The 18,148-nt window shown below is 39.1% G+C and overlaps 1 protein-coding gene across 2 annotated transcripts in view; it reads left to right on the top strand.

Moving 5' to 3' along the window:
• ITGA8 (integrin subunit alpha 8) overlaps window positions 1-18,148 on the top strand; it is a 207,745-nt gene that overhangs the window by 30,844 nt on the left and 158,753 nt on the right. For both annotated transcript variants that reach the window (XM_027847948.1, XM_027847949.1), the window contains exons 4-5: window positions 5,949-6,072; window positions 16,856-16,917. In XM_027847948.1, coding sequence (XP_027703749.1) covers window positions 5,949-6,072; window positions 16,856-16,917 — 186 coding nt within the window. The remainder of the gene's footprint in view (window positions 1-5,948; window positions 6,073-16,855; window positions 16,918-18,148) is intronic.

Below are 18,148 nucleotides of genomic sequence, written 5' to 3'. Positions count from 1 at the left end.
CCAGGTTGGAGAATCATAAGGTCACTGATTTAAAGCTGAAAGAGACCTTAGAGATGAGAATACAAAGGCTCAAAGGAAAAGTGACTTGCCCAAAGTCACCAAGATAGTGTCTGAGCTGTAATTGGAACCCAAGTCCTCTGACTCCAAATGGAGCACATCTGTTGCATCACACTATCTTCACTGCCTGGAGGAGCCCTATAGGGTATCATTGAGAAGTGAGATTCACATAAGAATGGGTCACTTCTCTATGGGTAAGCAGAGTAGGCAGCCACCTATGGTGAGCTTCAAGAGTCCCCCCACTTCCATAACCTCTACTTCTAAATTCTTTTAGAGGCCAGTCACGTTTTAGAGCCCCTAGTTAATTCTTAGTATAATTTAATGTGCTAAAAGACATGATATATTGACAAGTAATAAGGTGTAATTAAAAAAAAATTCAACCAAGGTTTGTCACCACTCTGATACTTCCTTAGTCTTGTGTCCTTGGACAAGTCACTTTGAGACTCAGTAGCTTCATCTGCAAAATGGGGACAATTATAGTTTTGCTCTAGCTACTTTACAGGGTAGTTTTAAGGAGAGTGCTTTGTGAACTGTAACATTACATAATTATGAAATACTATGGAAGTGTATGATTTTGTAATAGTACCAGCATGGCACTTGAAGTCAGGATGACCCCGGGTTCTGAATCTGTGTGTGTGTGTGTGTGTGTGTGTGTGTGTGTGTGTGTGTGTGTGTGTGTGTATCTCCTAAGGGAGATGATAGATAGATATACAATACATATCTCTATATATTCTCTGTCCCTTTCCCTCTCTCCCCTCTAGGGGATAGTGATTCTTTAACTACCTATCTCATAGGCCCTCTAGGAGGAAAGTACTTTATAAATTAGGAAGCCCTCTCTCAATGCAGGCTATCATTAACATTGAGGTTTCCAGATAACATCAATATTTAAAGACTGTAGTCCAGCTATATCCAGCTCTCTAGTTCAGTCCCTTCATTTTAAAAATGAAGAAACTGATGCCTAGAGAGGCTGTGACTTCCTCAAAACCCCACAAGTATTCATGGGCAGAGTTGGAATCTGAACCCAGGTTTGTTGATTCCAAACATAGTACTCTTGACCCTACACCACATTGCCTCTCCAGTGACAACCTTAAGCCTCTGTCAGACCTGGGTTTTTGAGTCTTCTCTCTGTTCTGTGGATGACCCTGGGCAAGTCATTTCATTTCTTTGGGACTTATTTTCCTTTGTCTCTTTGGGAATTCCTAAGTTCCTTTGAGACCACTGGGTGAACTTCCAGGGTGAGATTGTTACTTCCCTGCTTAAGCTGAGATTTCATCTTGCTTCTGAGCAGCTGAGTCCTTAATGCTCATGTACTCTATCACCTAAACTAATTTGTATTGCTTCCCTGATTACTGCTTTACTGTCTAATTTGATAAATAAAAGATAAATTATCTTGTATGCCTTTGGTGGGAGAAGAGCTAAGTTGGTCAAGATGTAGCTGTTACCTTCCCACCAAATGCTTATTATACAAAAGATGATATGGAGAGTAAGCAAACTTTGCTACCAAAGTAAGCAATAAACCATTAATTGGGGAAGTCACATGGGTTAGTTTAGGTGATAAAATACTAAAGAATTCAGGGCTCTGTGACTCAAGAGCTGTATGAAATCTCAGCTCCACTTTGGAGAAAATGATCATCTAAGGAGTATACTACCAACAGTCTCTGAGGGCGCAAGCCCTGGAAATCAGGGGACAAGTTGGTATGTTGGCGCCTCCCTGCATGTCCACAGCTTTGGAGGCCTCCCATTCATTATTCAAAGTCAGTACCTTCTCTTCTTCATCTCCACACCCCCTCCTCCAATTCATTCCATACTTTTCTCTCAGACTCTCTGCCAGTCAGGAATCCTATCTCCCTACATGCTCCGTGTCCCAGGACTGTTGGTCAGAGGATTGCCAAGCCCACCTGACAAGGGCGGGGTTACAGAGTGGCCTATCTCATAGATGTGAGCAAAGTGTTTTATAAACCCTAACGCCACTTATAAATGTGATACAAAGACCAAGGCAGAATTGTCCCTGACTTCAAGGAGTTAACATTCTCCTGGGAGAATGCAGCGTGTCTAAAGACAAGCAAGCCATCCCAAGCTTGAGAAGCTAGGGACAGATCAGGAAAAGATTTGTGAAGGAGTGACAACTGAGCAGGGTCTGAGAGGAAAATAAAGTCCTAAGAAGGAGAGGTAAGGAGAGATTATATTCTGGGGATGAGAGACAGAGACAAAAGGGAACGTGCTTGGGGTGGGGAACAGCTAGTTGGCTAGTTTAGCTGGAACGCAGCATGCATAAAATAAATTAATGTGAAAAAGGATTGGAAATGTAAGTTGGAACCAGACTGGGTAGAGACTTTAAAGTCAAATAGAAGACTTGGCTTTTTATCCTAGAGATGATAAGGATTCACTAGAGGTTTTTGAACAAGAGAGTGATGTCTCCAGACCTTTTGCACATGTTACTTGGGCAGCTATGTAGACAGGATGGATAGATGGAGAGGGCAGAGACTGAGATAGAGGGGATGAGGACCCCAGTTAGGGTAGTGGCTGTGTGAGTGGAGAGAATGGGGCAGATAAAAAGGTGTCCTAGGTGAAGAACCAATAAGATTTGGACGAAGGAGAGGCAAGATCCCAGGATGACTTGGATATTGTGAACCTGGATGATGAGAAACTGAAATAGGGAAGTCTGTAGGATGAGGAGGAAGAGAATAAGGTCTTTTTAGGACATCTTGTGTTTACAATACGGCCCAAAGGGTTGGTGATAGGGCCTGGAGTTCCGAGGGGAGACCCTGGCTAGATAGGGATCATTGAACCCTTGACTCACCAAGGCAGAAAGGGAAAGGAATAATCATTTATTAAGTATCCACTATGTGCCAGGCTTTGTGCTTTATGAATATTGTCTCATTTCATCCTCACAACAATCCTGGAGCCTAGGTGCTGCTATTATTCACATTTTACAGTTGAGGAAACAGAGGCAGACAGAGATGAAGTGACTTGCCCAGGGTCACACAGTGTCTGAGGCTGGATTTGAACTCAGGTCTTCATGACTCCAGGCCCAGCACTCTATCTACTGCTCCACTTACCTGCCAAAGGAGAGAAGGTAAAAAAAGGGAAGAGAAAAGGGATCAATCTACTCATCTATCTGTACATCTATCAATCTATCTAATTTTATATTTAATTTAATTACAGTTTATAATTTTTCCCTATTTGATTATAAGCTCTCTGTGGGGGTAGAGTATTTTATGTTGTCTTTGTAATTACCAGTACTGATACAGTGTCTTGAACACAATGGGCACTTAACATTTTTGTTGGATTCATTTGAAATCAGGAATAGAAGTACTGTGATCAACACTTTGGATGGCAGAATTCTGTGTGACCCTGGTAAGCGAGTAGAGTGCCAGGTTCATAATATCTGTGTTTGGAGAGGTCTTACCTAGAGTATACAAATAAGAGATTCTAAGTCTATGGAGAACTTGCCCTGTGGCCTGATTGATTGAGGCTAGAATATAAAAGTTTTCTAAGATGAGGTTGGTTAAATGCTGGAATGAATTACCAAGACTTTGTGGACAGCATGTCTTTAAAATTAGGCTATGTCCTCCTCCATCTGGAATCATTTTAAGTGTTAGCCTGCTCAAAGTGGAAAGATAAATTTGATAACTTCTCAAGCTCACTCCAGGCCTGCAGTTTCAGGATTTTGTGTTCTTAAAAATAAATGTTTGACTAAATAAGGTAGAACACACTCATCCAGGATTAGGCCCAGCAAGTGGGAATAAAAAAACAGAGAGTCTATGGAGTAGATAGAAAGATAGCTATACATAAATATGTATATGTTTGCATCTGCATATATATTTTATTATGTATACATTTTCTAGAAAAATTTTACTTTATTAAATTTACTGAAATCTAGATTAAAAATAAATATTTTTCAATATTTTTCTGCAATTTAAAATGCAAAGACATTCTCCAAAAGGAGAACCAAGTAAAATAGTTTGAGCAAACATTCCTTATTCCTGCTCTGATGTATATTATTTTGTCTAGAGAAATTCCTCATGTTGGCCAAAATAATCCATAGGGAATGGCTACTCTTCCTCAGAATGTATTTCTGGAAGCCATGGAATAAAGCAAGTCATTTGCAAATGGACCAGATTTTCCCATCAAAAAAGTGCCATTGTTGCAATATTGACTGAGAATCTGGTCTCAGATAAATTATGGGTGTGGTCAGCAATGTCACAAAAACAAAAGTATAACAATTACAAACTCTTTGATCACTTAATATAGTAAAATTTTATTCCTATTCCTATAAAATGGGAAGAAATGTTCTACACTCGGAGAACATACAGGCATCCCCAGTGTTCCATAAATTTTACAAGGAGCACATGGAGATATGAGTATCATAAATTTGACATAAAAATGAATGGAATTGCTATAAAGATGTTCAAATATGTAATTAACAGTAATTGTTTTTGGACTGCTTAGAATTAGATAGGTTTTAGAGGTATAATTTCAGTGTCACAAACTTCAAAAAAAGCTCTCCCAGAAACTTTGAGTTAAGCCTTCTTTTCTTTACATAAATATCCTTCAAGCAAATGCAAACCTCCCAAAATCATTCCATTGACCTTGGAATCTCCACTGAAGCATGAGATTGACTCTGTTCCTGCAGGAGAATTTGTTGAATACTTCTGACACAGTCTCACATTTCTTTGAAAATTCACTTAAATCCAACAACAATCACTAAGCACTTACTGCATGTGAAGCACTGTGAGAAATATTACAATGATAATTACCAAGCTTTTAAAAGAGAGTTTCAAACGGTTTCTTACTAAACTACTAATGGCATAGTATCCTTTGCATGCTCAACAGCCTAAAAGACTGTTAAAGTCATTTTTAAAAAGCCATAAAAATGTATTTTCAATATTCAAAGATGCATCTATTTGACTCAATTCCCTGGCCTGAGATAATCCTAACTCTAATTAGCTTAGCATAATTTTGATGACCTTCTAGGTTCTTTCCAGCTCTAACTCTCAGGTCCTGAGTATTTGGAAACCAAGACAGGAGAGAAGAGGCTATGGACTTGGATCCCATATTAAGACATCAGACTGATGTACTCTATGGCAAAAGCCATCATAGGGACCCAGTCTAGTTCATAAATATGTTCATTTTATAGATGAGAAAATTGAGGCTCAAAGAGTAAAGTAAGTTGCCCAAGTTCACACAGGTAGAAAGTGGAAGAGTTCAGCCTCAGAACCCAGGATCACCTACATCAAGTCAACTACATCAAATTTTTTTATCGTATCACACTTATACAAATGCATTGAGACAATATAAGCTATTTCTGCTTTAGGGAACATTTTTTATCTGTGTAAGTATTTTTTTATTTAATAATGAAAAGATTTGTTTAAATTTATTTCAATAGATGCATAGTTTATTGTTTATTTTATCCTAACCCTTTGGGTTAAAGAAAATTAGTGGGATTTGCAGTGTGCTAACTACTAAAGCTGCCCCAAAGTGTAATGTGTTACCCTACCAAAGATTTTCAGGTAGAAGCCAGATAATCATTTGTGTGAGCTCCCTGAGTCTCTTTTCCCAGTGTTAACACAGTGCCTGGTACATAATAGGTGCTTAATAGATGTATATTGTGTGTTGATTGACTGATTACTTAGAGGTTAGACTAAATAACCTTTGAGATGATCAGAAATTCCAAAAGTCAAGGATTCTACAATAAATCGTTAAGGTAGCCTTTGTCAATCTGTAAGAGAGCCACTAAAGACAATCTCAAATCAGTTAATTCTACTGCTCTTGTGGCTATTTTCTCATTTGTTGTGGTTTGCCATAAATTCCAGTCCATTCCAGATGTAACCAAACAAGGCACCTAAATCCTCATCCAAGTATGCTTGCTGTCTTTGATATTTTAACAGGCCTGTGCTCCATTGTATCACTGGAGAACCCTCAAAGCTACCCGGGAAAAGGATCCTGTTGGCACTTGCTACGTTGCAATTCAGAACTTCAGTGCATATGCAGAATACTCTCCTTGTCGGAACAGTAAGTTGTGTTTATAATGTCGACTTGTTGAAAGTAACGTTTGGGTCAAGAGATTCCTCCTTGTTACGTATAAAAGCAGACAAAACCCAAACAACAGTGTTGAATAACCTCACCGAAAGAGCCTCTACCAGGATCATCTTGCTCTAAAAATGCTGTAACAATTAGAGGTAGCTAGGTGGTACAGTGGATAGAGTGCTGGGCCTGGACTCGGGAAAACCTGAGTTCAGATCCAGCCTCAGCGACTAGCAGTGTGATCCTGGGTAAGTAATTTAACCACCCTTAGCCTCTGTTTCCTCGTCTGTAAAATGAGAGTTATAATAATAACGACAACAGCAGCAGCAGTAGCATCACAGGGGTATTGTGAGAATCAGATAAAATAACAAGTAAATCCCTTTGTAAACTTTAAAGCACTATATAAATATGAGCTATTATTATCATCTATTTTAAGTAAGATTCTTATTCTCACATATATATATATGCACACACAAATATATATGTATATGTATATATGTATGTGTGTGTATTCTTTTTCAAAATATGCCCTAGCAGAAGTGCATGGTTGTTTGTATAGTCCTTTGTTTTTATTTGGAAAAGAAAAAATAGGTGGGAGTTGAACTAGATGACACCATGTAAATGTGAGTTAAGATTAGCAAAACCCTTTCTACCCAACAACTCTATAAGGTCAGTGGTTTGAGGTTTGCTTTGTCTAAATAAATGATTTCAACTCCCAGTGTGTAAGTGATTTCCACTGACAGGAGGAAGGTCAGGGTAACTTAGAGTCTTAGCTGCCTGAGGGCACTGAGATATGAAAGGGCTTGCCTCTGGTCCCACAGCTAGTTAGGTATCAGAGGCAGGTCTTAAACCCAGGCATGCTGCTTCCAAAGCCATCCTTCTCCCCACTAAGCCATGCTATCTCTAGAGATAGGGAACACAAATATCATCTCCATTTTCCCCATGAGTAAACTGTAGCTCAGAGAAAGCCAGTGACTAATCCAAAGCCATTTGTGTCAAGGTAAGATGTGGACTCAGGTTTCCTGACTCCAGGTCCAGTACACAGCCCCTTTATCCAAGCTAAGTTTTTCTCTAGCTCTAAAAATGCTTTGATCTTCAGTTTAGCTACCTTATTAAAATTATACCTCAAAGAAATGTGCCTTTGAATAACAAGTTACTTATGAGAAGAGGCATTTCGGACTTGAGCATTTTTAATTGGAACAATAGAGGACTTTCACTTTCTCAACTGTGCAATTTCCCTGTGTCCTAACTGATTGTCATTTGCTGAGATTCTTCCTTAGAAGGTCAGGGAAGCAGATACAGCGTGTCAGGAAGAAAGTGAGTCAAACTTCATGAAAATCAGTGGAGATATGTCATTTATTGCTAATGGCTGGTGTTAGTAAGTACTCTGGGTCTTGTTTCAGATGAATTCATGCTCATGTTTATTTGTATTAAATTTTAATGCTAATGAGCTAAACGGGTGTAATGTACATTAGCCTCAGCAGGCTCCCAGAACTGGAAATGGCTAGCCAATCTTCCCTTCCATCGAGTAATGTATCTTTTTTATTTACTCCATTCTTCTTGACTGACTTCTTTGTCTGCTAACTCAAGACTTAGCTACATCTTTCTTGATGGGACTCTGAAGCGAAAAGAACACACAGGAAAAGGGCTTACAATGGTGATCTAGAGTGATCATTCTCATTATGGCTATTGACCCTGTGATAATGGAAAGAACGTCACGTTTTGGCTATGGCTTTGGTCCAACAGACCCTTCATAGCACTGCTTGGATCAGATCTACAGCCACTTCTGGCCTTTAAAGTCACCTTCTGGATCATGTCATTACGTAAAGCAGGGCTGTTTTTCATTCATATATGAAGCTACCCAGTTGTATAGAATCAGTTCTATAAGGGCTGTTAATCTCCTTTTCTCTCAATTTAAATTAGCCTGACATAACTACCACTGGGGTATATCTACCTTTGTTTTTGTCATTGTTCAGTCATTTCAGTCATGTGTGACTCTTTGTGACCCTACTTGGGGTTTTCTTGGCAAAGATACTGGAGCAGTTAGTCATTTCCTCCTCTAGCTTATTTTACAGATGAGGAAACTGGCAAGCAGGGTTAAGTGACTTGCCCAAGGTCACACAGCTAGTGTCTGAGGCCAGATTTGAAGTCAGATCTTCCTGATTCCAGGCCTGGCACTATATCCACTGCAGCAACTAGCTACCCCTACATCTAGCTTTAGACTGCATCTACTGACGACAAACAGCCTGAACTAGAGGCATAAGAACAAGTTCGACCTGGTCTGGTGCACTTAATTAACATGTCAGATCTCTGAGGCACAGAAAAAGAAGCATAGATTTCCTTGGGTACATGGCTATACATCTCTGGATGCAAAATTCTTATAGTACCCTGAGTGAGGGCTACTATAAAATATGTGAATTCTACTGTATGAACTTTGTGGCATCTATTTTGACAATTAAAAGGATTAAGATGGGGCAGCTAGGTGGCACAGTGGATAGAGCACTGGCCCTGAAGTCAGGAGGAGCTGAGTTCAAATCCGGCCTCAGACCAAACACTTGACACTTACTAGCTGTGTGACCCTGGGCGAGTCACTTAACCCCAATTGCCTAAAATAATAATAAAAAAAAAGATTGAGATGAAGAACAATTACTCAGCAAGCATTCATTAAGTGCTTACTGTCAGGCACTGTGCTAGGTGCTTGAGATATAAATACAAACAATGAAACAACATCTGTCTATCCTGAGTGAGCTTGTATTCTAGCAGAGGAAACAAGTTCATGAATAAATATATAAAGAATAGTTAGTTTTCAAAGTAGTTTAGTATAAGGTAGTTTGGGAAGGAGGGTAGTAGCCATTGAGGGGATTAGTAAAAGCTCTGTGTAGAAGATCATGTTTGAGTTGTATCTTCAAGGAAGAGAGGAGTTCTCTGGGATAGAGGGAGGAAGGTTTGCGTTCCAGACCTGGTGGATGGCCAGTACAAAGTATAGAGATGGAAGACGGAAAGTTCTTTCTGTGTGAGGATCAGACAAGTCAGTTTGACTGACCCAAAATACAGGAGGGGGACCAATATTTAGTGAGGCTAAAAGAATCGATCAGGGCCAGATTTGTACAGGACTTTAAAAAAGAAACAAGAAAATTTATAATTTATCCTAGACACAATAGAAACACTTGAGTGTATCAGGTAGAGGAATTACATGCATGGTCAGATCTACATTTAAGGAAAACGCTTTCACAGCACTAAGGAGACAAACAGATATTAAGAGACTATAAGAGATTATAATTGATATTAAGCAAATTATAAGATTGTAATAATTTATTCCTTTTTAAAAATATTATTTATATTAGACATTTCTAGAGTTTCAAATTCTCTTCTTCCCTCCCACCCCTCCCCCACTTACTGAGAAGGCAACCAAAACCTTATCATTTATACATATGAAATCATGCAAAACACATTTACGTATTAGTGTATCACAAATAAAAAAAATAAAAATAAAAATAAAAAGAGAAAATCATACTTCATTTTGCACTCAGAGTTCATCAGTTCTGTTTTTGGAGATGGATAGCATTTTCTCATCATGAGTCCTTTGGAATTATCTTGGATCATTGTATTGATCAAAATAGCCCAGTCTTTCATAGTTGATCATCATTACAACATTGTTGTTACTGTGCACAGTGATCTCCTGGTTCTTCCCACTTCACTTTGCATCAGTTCATATGGGTCTTGCCATGTTTTTTCTGAAACCACCCCCTTATTATTTCTTATAGCATGATAGTACTCCAACACAATCATATGCCACAACTTGTTCAGTAATTCTCCAATTGATGAGCATATGCTCAATTTCCAATTCTTTGCTACCAAAGAATTGAGCTGCTATAGTTTTGTAGCTATAAGTCCTTTTATTTTTTCTTTGATCTTTTGGGGTATAGACTCAGTAGTGGTATTGCTGGGTCAAAAGTATATGCACAGTTTTATAGCCCTTTGGCCGTAGTTCCAAGTTTTTCTATAGAATGGTTGAACCAATTCACACTCCATCAACAGTTTATTAGTATATCTTCCGGCATTTGTCATTTCTGATTGGTGTGAAGTGGTACCTCAGAGTTGTTTTAATTTGCATTTCTCTAATGAATAGTGTTCCTATGACTATTAATAGCTTTGATTTCTTCTCCTTAAAACTGCCTGATTGTATCCTTTGACCATTTATCAATTGGGAAATGGATCTTATTTTTATAAATTTGATTCCATTCCTTATATATTGGAGAAATAAGGCCTTTATCCAAGAAATTTCCCCTTACATTTTTTTGCTATTACTTCATTGTCTATGATACCTTTTAGCAAAATGTAGTTTCTCTGATTATCTCTTTTAATCAGGTCTATTTTTGCTTTTGCTTTGTCTGAGATCATGCTCGTTACCCCTGCCTTTTTTTACTTCAGCTGAAGCATAATAGATCCTGTGTGTCTTTCTGTTTCAAGTATGTCTCTTGTAAACAAGATATTGTTGAATTGTGGTTTCTAATCCATTTTTCTATCTACCTCTATTTTCTGGGTTAGCTCATCCTATCCACATACACAGTTATGATTACTGTTTATTTCCTGCCATCCTAATTTTCTTCTGTTCTTCTGTTTTCTTTTTCTATCTTTCTCTCTCTTTTTATCCTGTCCCTCCTCAAAAGTCTATTTTGTTTCTGACCTCTGCCTCCCTTAATCTGCCCTTCCTTTTATCATCTCCTCCACCATGTTTCTTATTCCCTCTCCTCTTATTTCCATATTGTGTAAAATAGATTTCTGTACCCAACTGAATAGTTGTATATATTATTCCCTCTTTAAACCAATTCGGATGAGAATGAGGTTTAAGCATTGCCTACCACTCCCCAATTTTCCCCTCCACAACAAGTGATCTTCCTTGAATACCTTTTTTTATGTAAGAAAATTTCACCCATTCCACCTCTCCCTTTCCCTTTCTCCCAGTACATCCTTCTTTCTCACCTCTTCATTTTTTTGAGATCATCCCAACATAATTGACTCACTCTCATGCCCTCCTTCTATGTAGACTCTGTCTAACTGCCCTAATAATATTAACTAATAATAACTCTTAGGAGTTACATGTATCATATCCCATACAAGAATGTAAACAGTTTAACTTTATTGAGCCCCTTATAATTATTTTTTCATATTTACCTTTCTATGACTCTCTTGAATTTTGTGTTTGAGTATCAGATTTTCTACTCAGTTTTGGTCTTTTCATCAGGAATGCTCAAAAGTACTCTCTTTGATTAAATATCCATACCCCTCCAAGCCCCCCCACAAAGGATTATACTCAATTTTGCTGGGCAGATTATTTTTGCTTGTAATCCTAGCTCTTTCACCTTCCAGAATATCATTTTCCAAGCTTTCTTCTCCTTTAATGTGGAAGCTACTAAATCTTGTGTGATCCTGACTGTGGGTCTGTGATATTTGAATTGTTTCTTTCTGGTTAAGATATTTTCTTCTATTTTTTTTCATTCTTTTGACTTTGTTTTATTATTTCTTAAAGTTTTATGGAGTCATTACTTCCTACTTGCCCAATTCTAATTTTTAAGGAATTATATTCTTCAGTGAGCTTTTGTACCTCCTTTTCTATTTGGTCTACTATGCTTTTAAAGGCATTTTTCTTCAGTGAATTTTTTGTGCCTATTTTACCAAGCTGTTAATTGTCTTTTCATAATTTCTTGCATCACTCTCATTTCTTTTCCCAGTTTTTCATCTACCACTTATATCTTGTTGGGCTTAGGTCCAATTAGCATTTTTCTTTGAGGCTTTGCTTACAGTTATTTTCACATTGTTGTCTTCTAAGTTTATGACTTAGTCTTCCCTGCCACCACCGTAGCTTTTTATGGCCAAGCTCTTTGTTGTTGTTGTTTGCTCATTTTCCCAACCTATTTCTTCACTCTGAACTTTATGTTAAAGTTGACTCTGCTCATCTGAGGGGTACTCTGTGCCAAGCTTCAGGCTTTTTCATGTTACTGTTTTCAGAGTTAGTTCTGGGGGGACCACAAGTTTTTGGTGCTTCCAAAGTGGTCTTATCCTGGGATAGGTGTGGTCACTGCTCTCCTGGTCTGAGCTCTGGTCCTTCCCCAGGAAGGGCCCCTGCTCCCTTGCAGTCACTAGTACTAGTGCTCCTCTCTACCCTGGAACTTTATTTCAGAACTGCTTATGGGCAACAGAGTTGATAATCAGCACCGGCTGCGCTCAGTGCCAACAAAGGGTCCCCTGTAATCTCTTTTTGACTAGTTGTCTGACTCCCTTACAATTTCTTGGCTGAGAGCTCCCAACGCTATTGCTGCTGCTGCTTTTGTGTGCACCTCCAAGGCCTAGCACTGGTGCTCCTACCATGCTCTGGGCCTGCCCCACCCCCCACCCCTTTGTGCTACAGACCTCTCCTGTGGATCTCCTAAGTTAGGTTGAGAAAAGTCTCTCTCTGACATCTTTTTTTTTTTTGGCTCTGCTCCTTCAATATTTGATTTGATGGTTTCTTTTAAAGTTGTATGGGAGGGAATGTTGAGAATTCAGCTTAGTCTCTGCCTGTACTTCACCATCTTGGCTCTTCCAGAAGCTGATTCCCAAGAGCTGAATTTTTTTAAAAAGTAAAATGGAGTTGATGTTGAACTCATAAACCAACAGAAGGATGATTTGAGCCATAGAGTATAACCATCCATTTCTGTGCCTCTGGGGCTTCTCCTCAGTTAATGGTAGTTCTACTGTCCTATAAAAGCCCATAAAAAATGCCTCTTGGTTCCTAATGTGCTCCCAGCTCACTGACATGAAACACCCACTTTTCATGGTCATCTGGTCATGGAGCTGAAACATCTGCGATGACATTTTTCAAACAGGAGTCAGAGAAGCCGGTCTTGTTAACTTCTCAAGATGGTCTTCAATAATGTTATCACCACATTGATCAGTATGAAGTTAACTTTCCCCTTCACATGGAACTTCTTCATGACTTACACATACAGGCCTTCAGTGCAGTCATGATGAAGGAAGAAAATGGCTCATGTACTCTTTGCTTCCTGTTTTTCTTGGGTATCAGGGTGCTGCTTATAGCCTGGGATGTAGAATAGTAGAGTGGAAAGGACTGTGAATTGGGAGTGAGAAGACATGAGTTCCAGTCCGAACCCTGTCACTTACTACTTTTATGACTTTGAACAAGTCACTTAACAACCTCTCTGAACCTCAGTTTTACCATCTGTAAAATGAAGAGGGTCATTTGGATAACTGCTACAGTCACTTCTGGCCTCTAAGTCTGTGATCCTCATACACAACTGCAGATTGCACTGGTGTTTTGGGAGAAGAGATATTTCCTTTTATGGAACCCATCCAATATTTTTTTTTTGTTGTTGTTGAGTCATTTTTCAGTTGTATCCAACTTTTTCTGACTCTATTTGTCGTTTTCTTGGCAAAGATACTAAAGTAGTTTACCATCTCCTTCTCCAGCTCATTTTACAGATGAAGAAACTGAGACAAACGGGGTTAAGTGACTTGCCCAGGGTCACATAGCTACTAAGTGTCTGAGGCTGGATTTGAACTCAAGAAGAGGAGTATTTCTGAGTTTAGGCTTGCTGCCCTATCCATTCACTACCTAGCTGCCCCTCAATATAGTGTCCCAAAAGTCTTAGTGCAGTTTTAAGCTATGAAAACTTAAAGCTGCATTAAGTTTTTTAGGTCACCCTGTAAAAACTAAATGATAACTAATCCTTTCTGCAAAGGAAAGAATTTATATTTATTATCCAATGTCCAGAGAAAACTTTTTTCCATGGAACTTTTCCTTTATATACTATTTGAAGTACAGTTTTTAATATATACACACTCAATCTCACACACACTCATACTCCCACTCATACATATAGTCACACTCACACACACTCACATACTCTCACACACAAATGCTCTCCTACTCTCTCTCTCTGTCTCTCTCTCTGTCTCTCCCTCTGTCTCTCTCTTTCTCTCTCTCTCTGTCTGTCTCTCTCTGTCTCTCTCTCTCTCTCTCTCTCTCTCACACACACACACACACACACACACACACTCATGAACTTCAAGAAAAAATGGCACCCAGAAGTCAGAGGCCACCCATTTGTTGTGCTTCATACACATATGCCATAAAAGTCAGTCCAGGGAAAGATGAAAAGTGGTAAATATAGTCCACAAGATAGGAAATTATGGAAAGAAATTGGTGGAACATCTGGAAAGAATGGGAGATGAGTGAATGCCAGACGTAGTTCTAGAGCACCAAGCAAATGGAGAAAGAGCAGAGTCTGTCCTCAGAAAGGATGGGAAGGCCAAGCCCAGTTGGAAAGTATGGGAATGGCCCTACATGCCCAACCGATAAATTTTTTCCTTGATGATGTGATGATGATGTGTGCTTCCTTCCTGGCCCTCTCATTTCCATTTCTATCCTGACCAAAAAAAAAAAGAGTAATTATTCACATGTTTGCCACACGCTCTCTAAAGAATTCAGTTTTTGCCCATGCTGAAGCTACATTCTGGTTATAATTTAGACACCTTCCAAAGCTGTGGTGACTCTTTCAAGTTACAATTTATGAATAGTCAGAGTTTGGGAGGAGGGGCTCTGATCCCACATCCTCTGAAGCCGTGCAATAGGGCTGGCTTTGGGTTCCATGTGTGAGGCTGCCTGCTTGGGGGAAGGACCTTGTGGGCACTGGTTCGGGAGGCAGAGGACTTGAGTTCAAATATTACCTCAGGCTCTCACTTAATAGCCAAGTCACTTATCCTCCTCAGGCTCGATTTCCTCATTTTAAAAATGAAGCGTTGGACCACATAGCGTCTGAGGTCCCTTCCAGCTCTTGACCCCTGGTCCTGTAAGTTGGCCTTGTTGGTGATTCGCCCCCATATGCAAGCTGTTGCCAAGGCCTGCTGATTTCATCTTTGCAGCATCTCCCGAGTATGCCTCCTTCTCTCCTCTGGCACTGCCACCACCCTGGTACAGGCCCCCAACACCTCATATCTGGACTACTGCAGTAGCTACTGGTGGGTCTGCCTGCCTCAGGTCTCTCCCAACTCCAATCCATCATCCACTCAAGCGATTTTCCTAAAACTCAGGTCTGATCATGTTACCTCCATAGGAGCTCAGTAAACTCCAATGGCTTTGTAATGCCTTTAGGAGCAAATACAAAATGCTGTTTGGTGTTCAAAGCCTTTCCTAACCTAGCCCCTTCCTATCTTTTCAGTCTTCTTATACCTTACTCTTCAATGTATACTCTTTAATCTAGTGACACATCTGGCTATTCCACAAACAAGACCTTCCATCTCTCAACTCCCAGCATTCTCTCTGGCTGTCTTCCATGCCCAGAATGCTCTGCTTCCTATTCGCGGGCTTCCTGTATGTCCCAACTCCCTTTACATCCCAACTCAAATCCTAAAAGCCTTCCCCAGCCCCTCTTCATTCTAGTACTTCTCCTCTGTTAATTATTTTCTGTTTATCCTGTATATAGCTTGTTTCGTATATATTTGCTTGCACGCTGTCTTCCCCCATTAGATTGTAAGCTCCTTGAGGGCAGGGACTGTCTTTTGCCTCTTTTAGTATTGCCAGCACTTAGCACGGTGACTGAATAAATGTTCATGGTGTTGTGTTGTAATTCATTAGTTAAATCACCTCTTAAAGGAGCAAAGCCAGACCCTACATAGTGAATTTTACTTGAGTATGTAAAATGTGTTACACTATGGCGTGAGCCTTATGACCTGAAATGTCACATCCCAAAGTGCCTAAATCATAAGGCCATAGAATCACCACAGTTAAACTTCTTGTGAGCATTATGACTTCCTCCTATCATGGACACTGAAACACTTAATTGTGCCCCTGTTGCCATTGGATGTACATTCATGGTGATTGTCAAATTATTCTGTTCCTACTTTATAATAAGACATTTCCTGCTAGGTTTGACATGTGAGCCTTCCCTGAGAGTGAGCAAATCAATGCACTTCAATTCCAGGATATCTATTCTGATTGAATTATATAATAATTAGTAAATATTTACATAATGACATAAGATTTCCAAAGCACTCAGCAGATCTTATCCCATTTGGGAATTTGGAGGCACTGTGGGTATAGGGAAAAGCATGCTGGCTTGGGAGTCAAAGGACCTGAATTCAAATCCTGACTCTGCCACTTACTACCTGTGTCACATTGGACAATTTCAACCTCCGTGGAATCTAATTTCCTTTTCTATAAAATCCACAGGTTGAATTAGCTGCCCTGTAAGGGCTTTTCCCAACTCTAAGTCTTTGATCCTGAAACCTTTACAACAATACTGTGAGGGAGGTGATAGTATTAACTCCATTTTGCACCTAAGTTATTTGACTTATCCAGGGTCACACAACTAATAAGTAAGCCTCTGAAGCTGGACCAGAGCACAGGCAATTCCAGCATTTTACCAAAGGACCATAGCTTTATTTAGAGGACTTGCTATAACCCTGCAAGGAAAAAAACCCACAAAACTACCTTTTATTCCCTATAAATATGATTTGTGAAGCTAAAGATAATGACTTGTCTGACTGACGTGCTCAATTACCCATAGCAGCCCACTGATATTTAGACAAATAAATCCATTCCGAAGTGCCAAGAGACTATTAATAGGGAATGAAAAGAAAACTACAAAGTCAAACATATAGATTGTGTTGCTGGTAGTCCTGGTAAAAAGCAATGGGGACATTCTAACATGAGCAGAAAGAAGACATCCTTTGGGGTCCATATTCTAACAGTTCCCTGTTTTGATCTTTGCAGGCAATGCTGACCCCGAAGGCCAGGGTTACTGTCAAGCAGGCTTTAGTCTGGATTTTTATAAGGTGAGATTTGCTTCACTTGTGGCTTTCAGGCAACACTTAATTCATCTGTTTGTTTTGGAAACTCTCCTCAAATCGGTTACTTTTCCTGCTAGCTTGTTCAGATGCCATTTATGTTTTTAATAGAAAAAAAATCATTGTGTGTTTATACTAACTCATAAATCTTTATTTTGAAAAGATAACCATCTTTGTCTCTGAAACTTTTTCTGTGCTGCCTCTAATAAATATTAAATATATTATGTATGAGTATCCAAATTCATAACCTTTTTGATAAGTGTTAGATCAAAGTAAAATGCAGTTGGAATGGGGGCGGGGAGGAACATCTATGTGAGCCTCACAGATAATATCAAGAATACTAGCAGCCTACAGACTGTTTTCCTATAGATCTTTTCCCATTGAATTTGGGGGTGATCATGATTACAGTCAGGATGGGCTGAGGGCATGAGGATGGTTGTCACTCTGGAGAGCCAGAACTTCATGGTACAGTAATTGCAGACATCAAGAAAAGAAGAAAAAAAAGAAAAAGAAAAGAAAAAAAGTGGGAGCCTGTTGTATAGCCACATTCATTCTCGTCACACAAGCCTGAGATTAATTTGAGCCTCATTCTTGAGATTCAAATGATCATGTGCATTATTATATGGAGTTAAAGTAGTTTGTTTTTGTGACACAGTCCCAGGGAGATGAATTCACTCATTCCTAAGAAAGAATCCCATTTGCCTCATTAATTCAGATTGCTTTAAAATATATAACTTAGCTGTGTTCTTAATGATAGCTTAATTTTAAATCTGTGAAACGGATCTTTCTTCTGAATAAATCAGAGCCAAAGAAAAGAAAGAAAATTAGCCTAGATATCTGCAGTGAGGCCAAGAGAAACCTGGGTTTGAATCCTGCCTTTGAAATTTATGAGCCATGTGACCATAGGCAAGTCATTTACCTTTCCAAACCTCAGTTTTCTCATATATAAAATGGAGACAATACAATCTGTACAACCTACATCGTAGGGTTGCTATGGGACTCAAGGGAAGTAATGTCTAGAAAATGCTTTGAAAACTTTAAAGCACAAAACACATATCAGCTATTACTCTTAACTCCATGTTAATATGATTGGCAAAGAAGTTCCTTTTGATGATAAATTTTCACACACACACACACAAAGTTAAGTGTTTATTAAGTACCTACTATGTTGCAGACACTGTACTGAGACTTTTAAATTTCTTAATAGTTTACTATACAT

This window comes from Vombatus ursinus, unplaced genomic scaffold (assembly GCF_900497805.2).
Source record: "Vombatus ursinus unplaced genomic scaffold, bare-nosed wombat genome assembly UNPS02005459.1, whole genome shotgun sequence".
Classification (NCBI taxonomy): domain Eukaryota; kingdom Metazoa; phylum Chordata; class Mammalia; order Diprotodontia; family Vombatidae; genus Vombatus; species Vombatus ursinus.
This window is presented reverse-complemented; position numbering and strand designations above follow the sequence as displayed.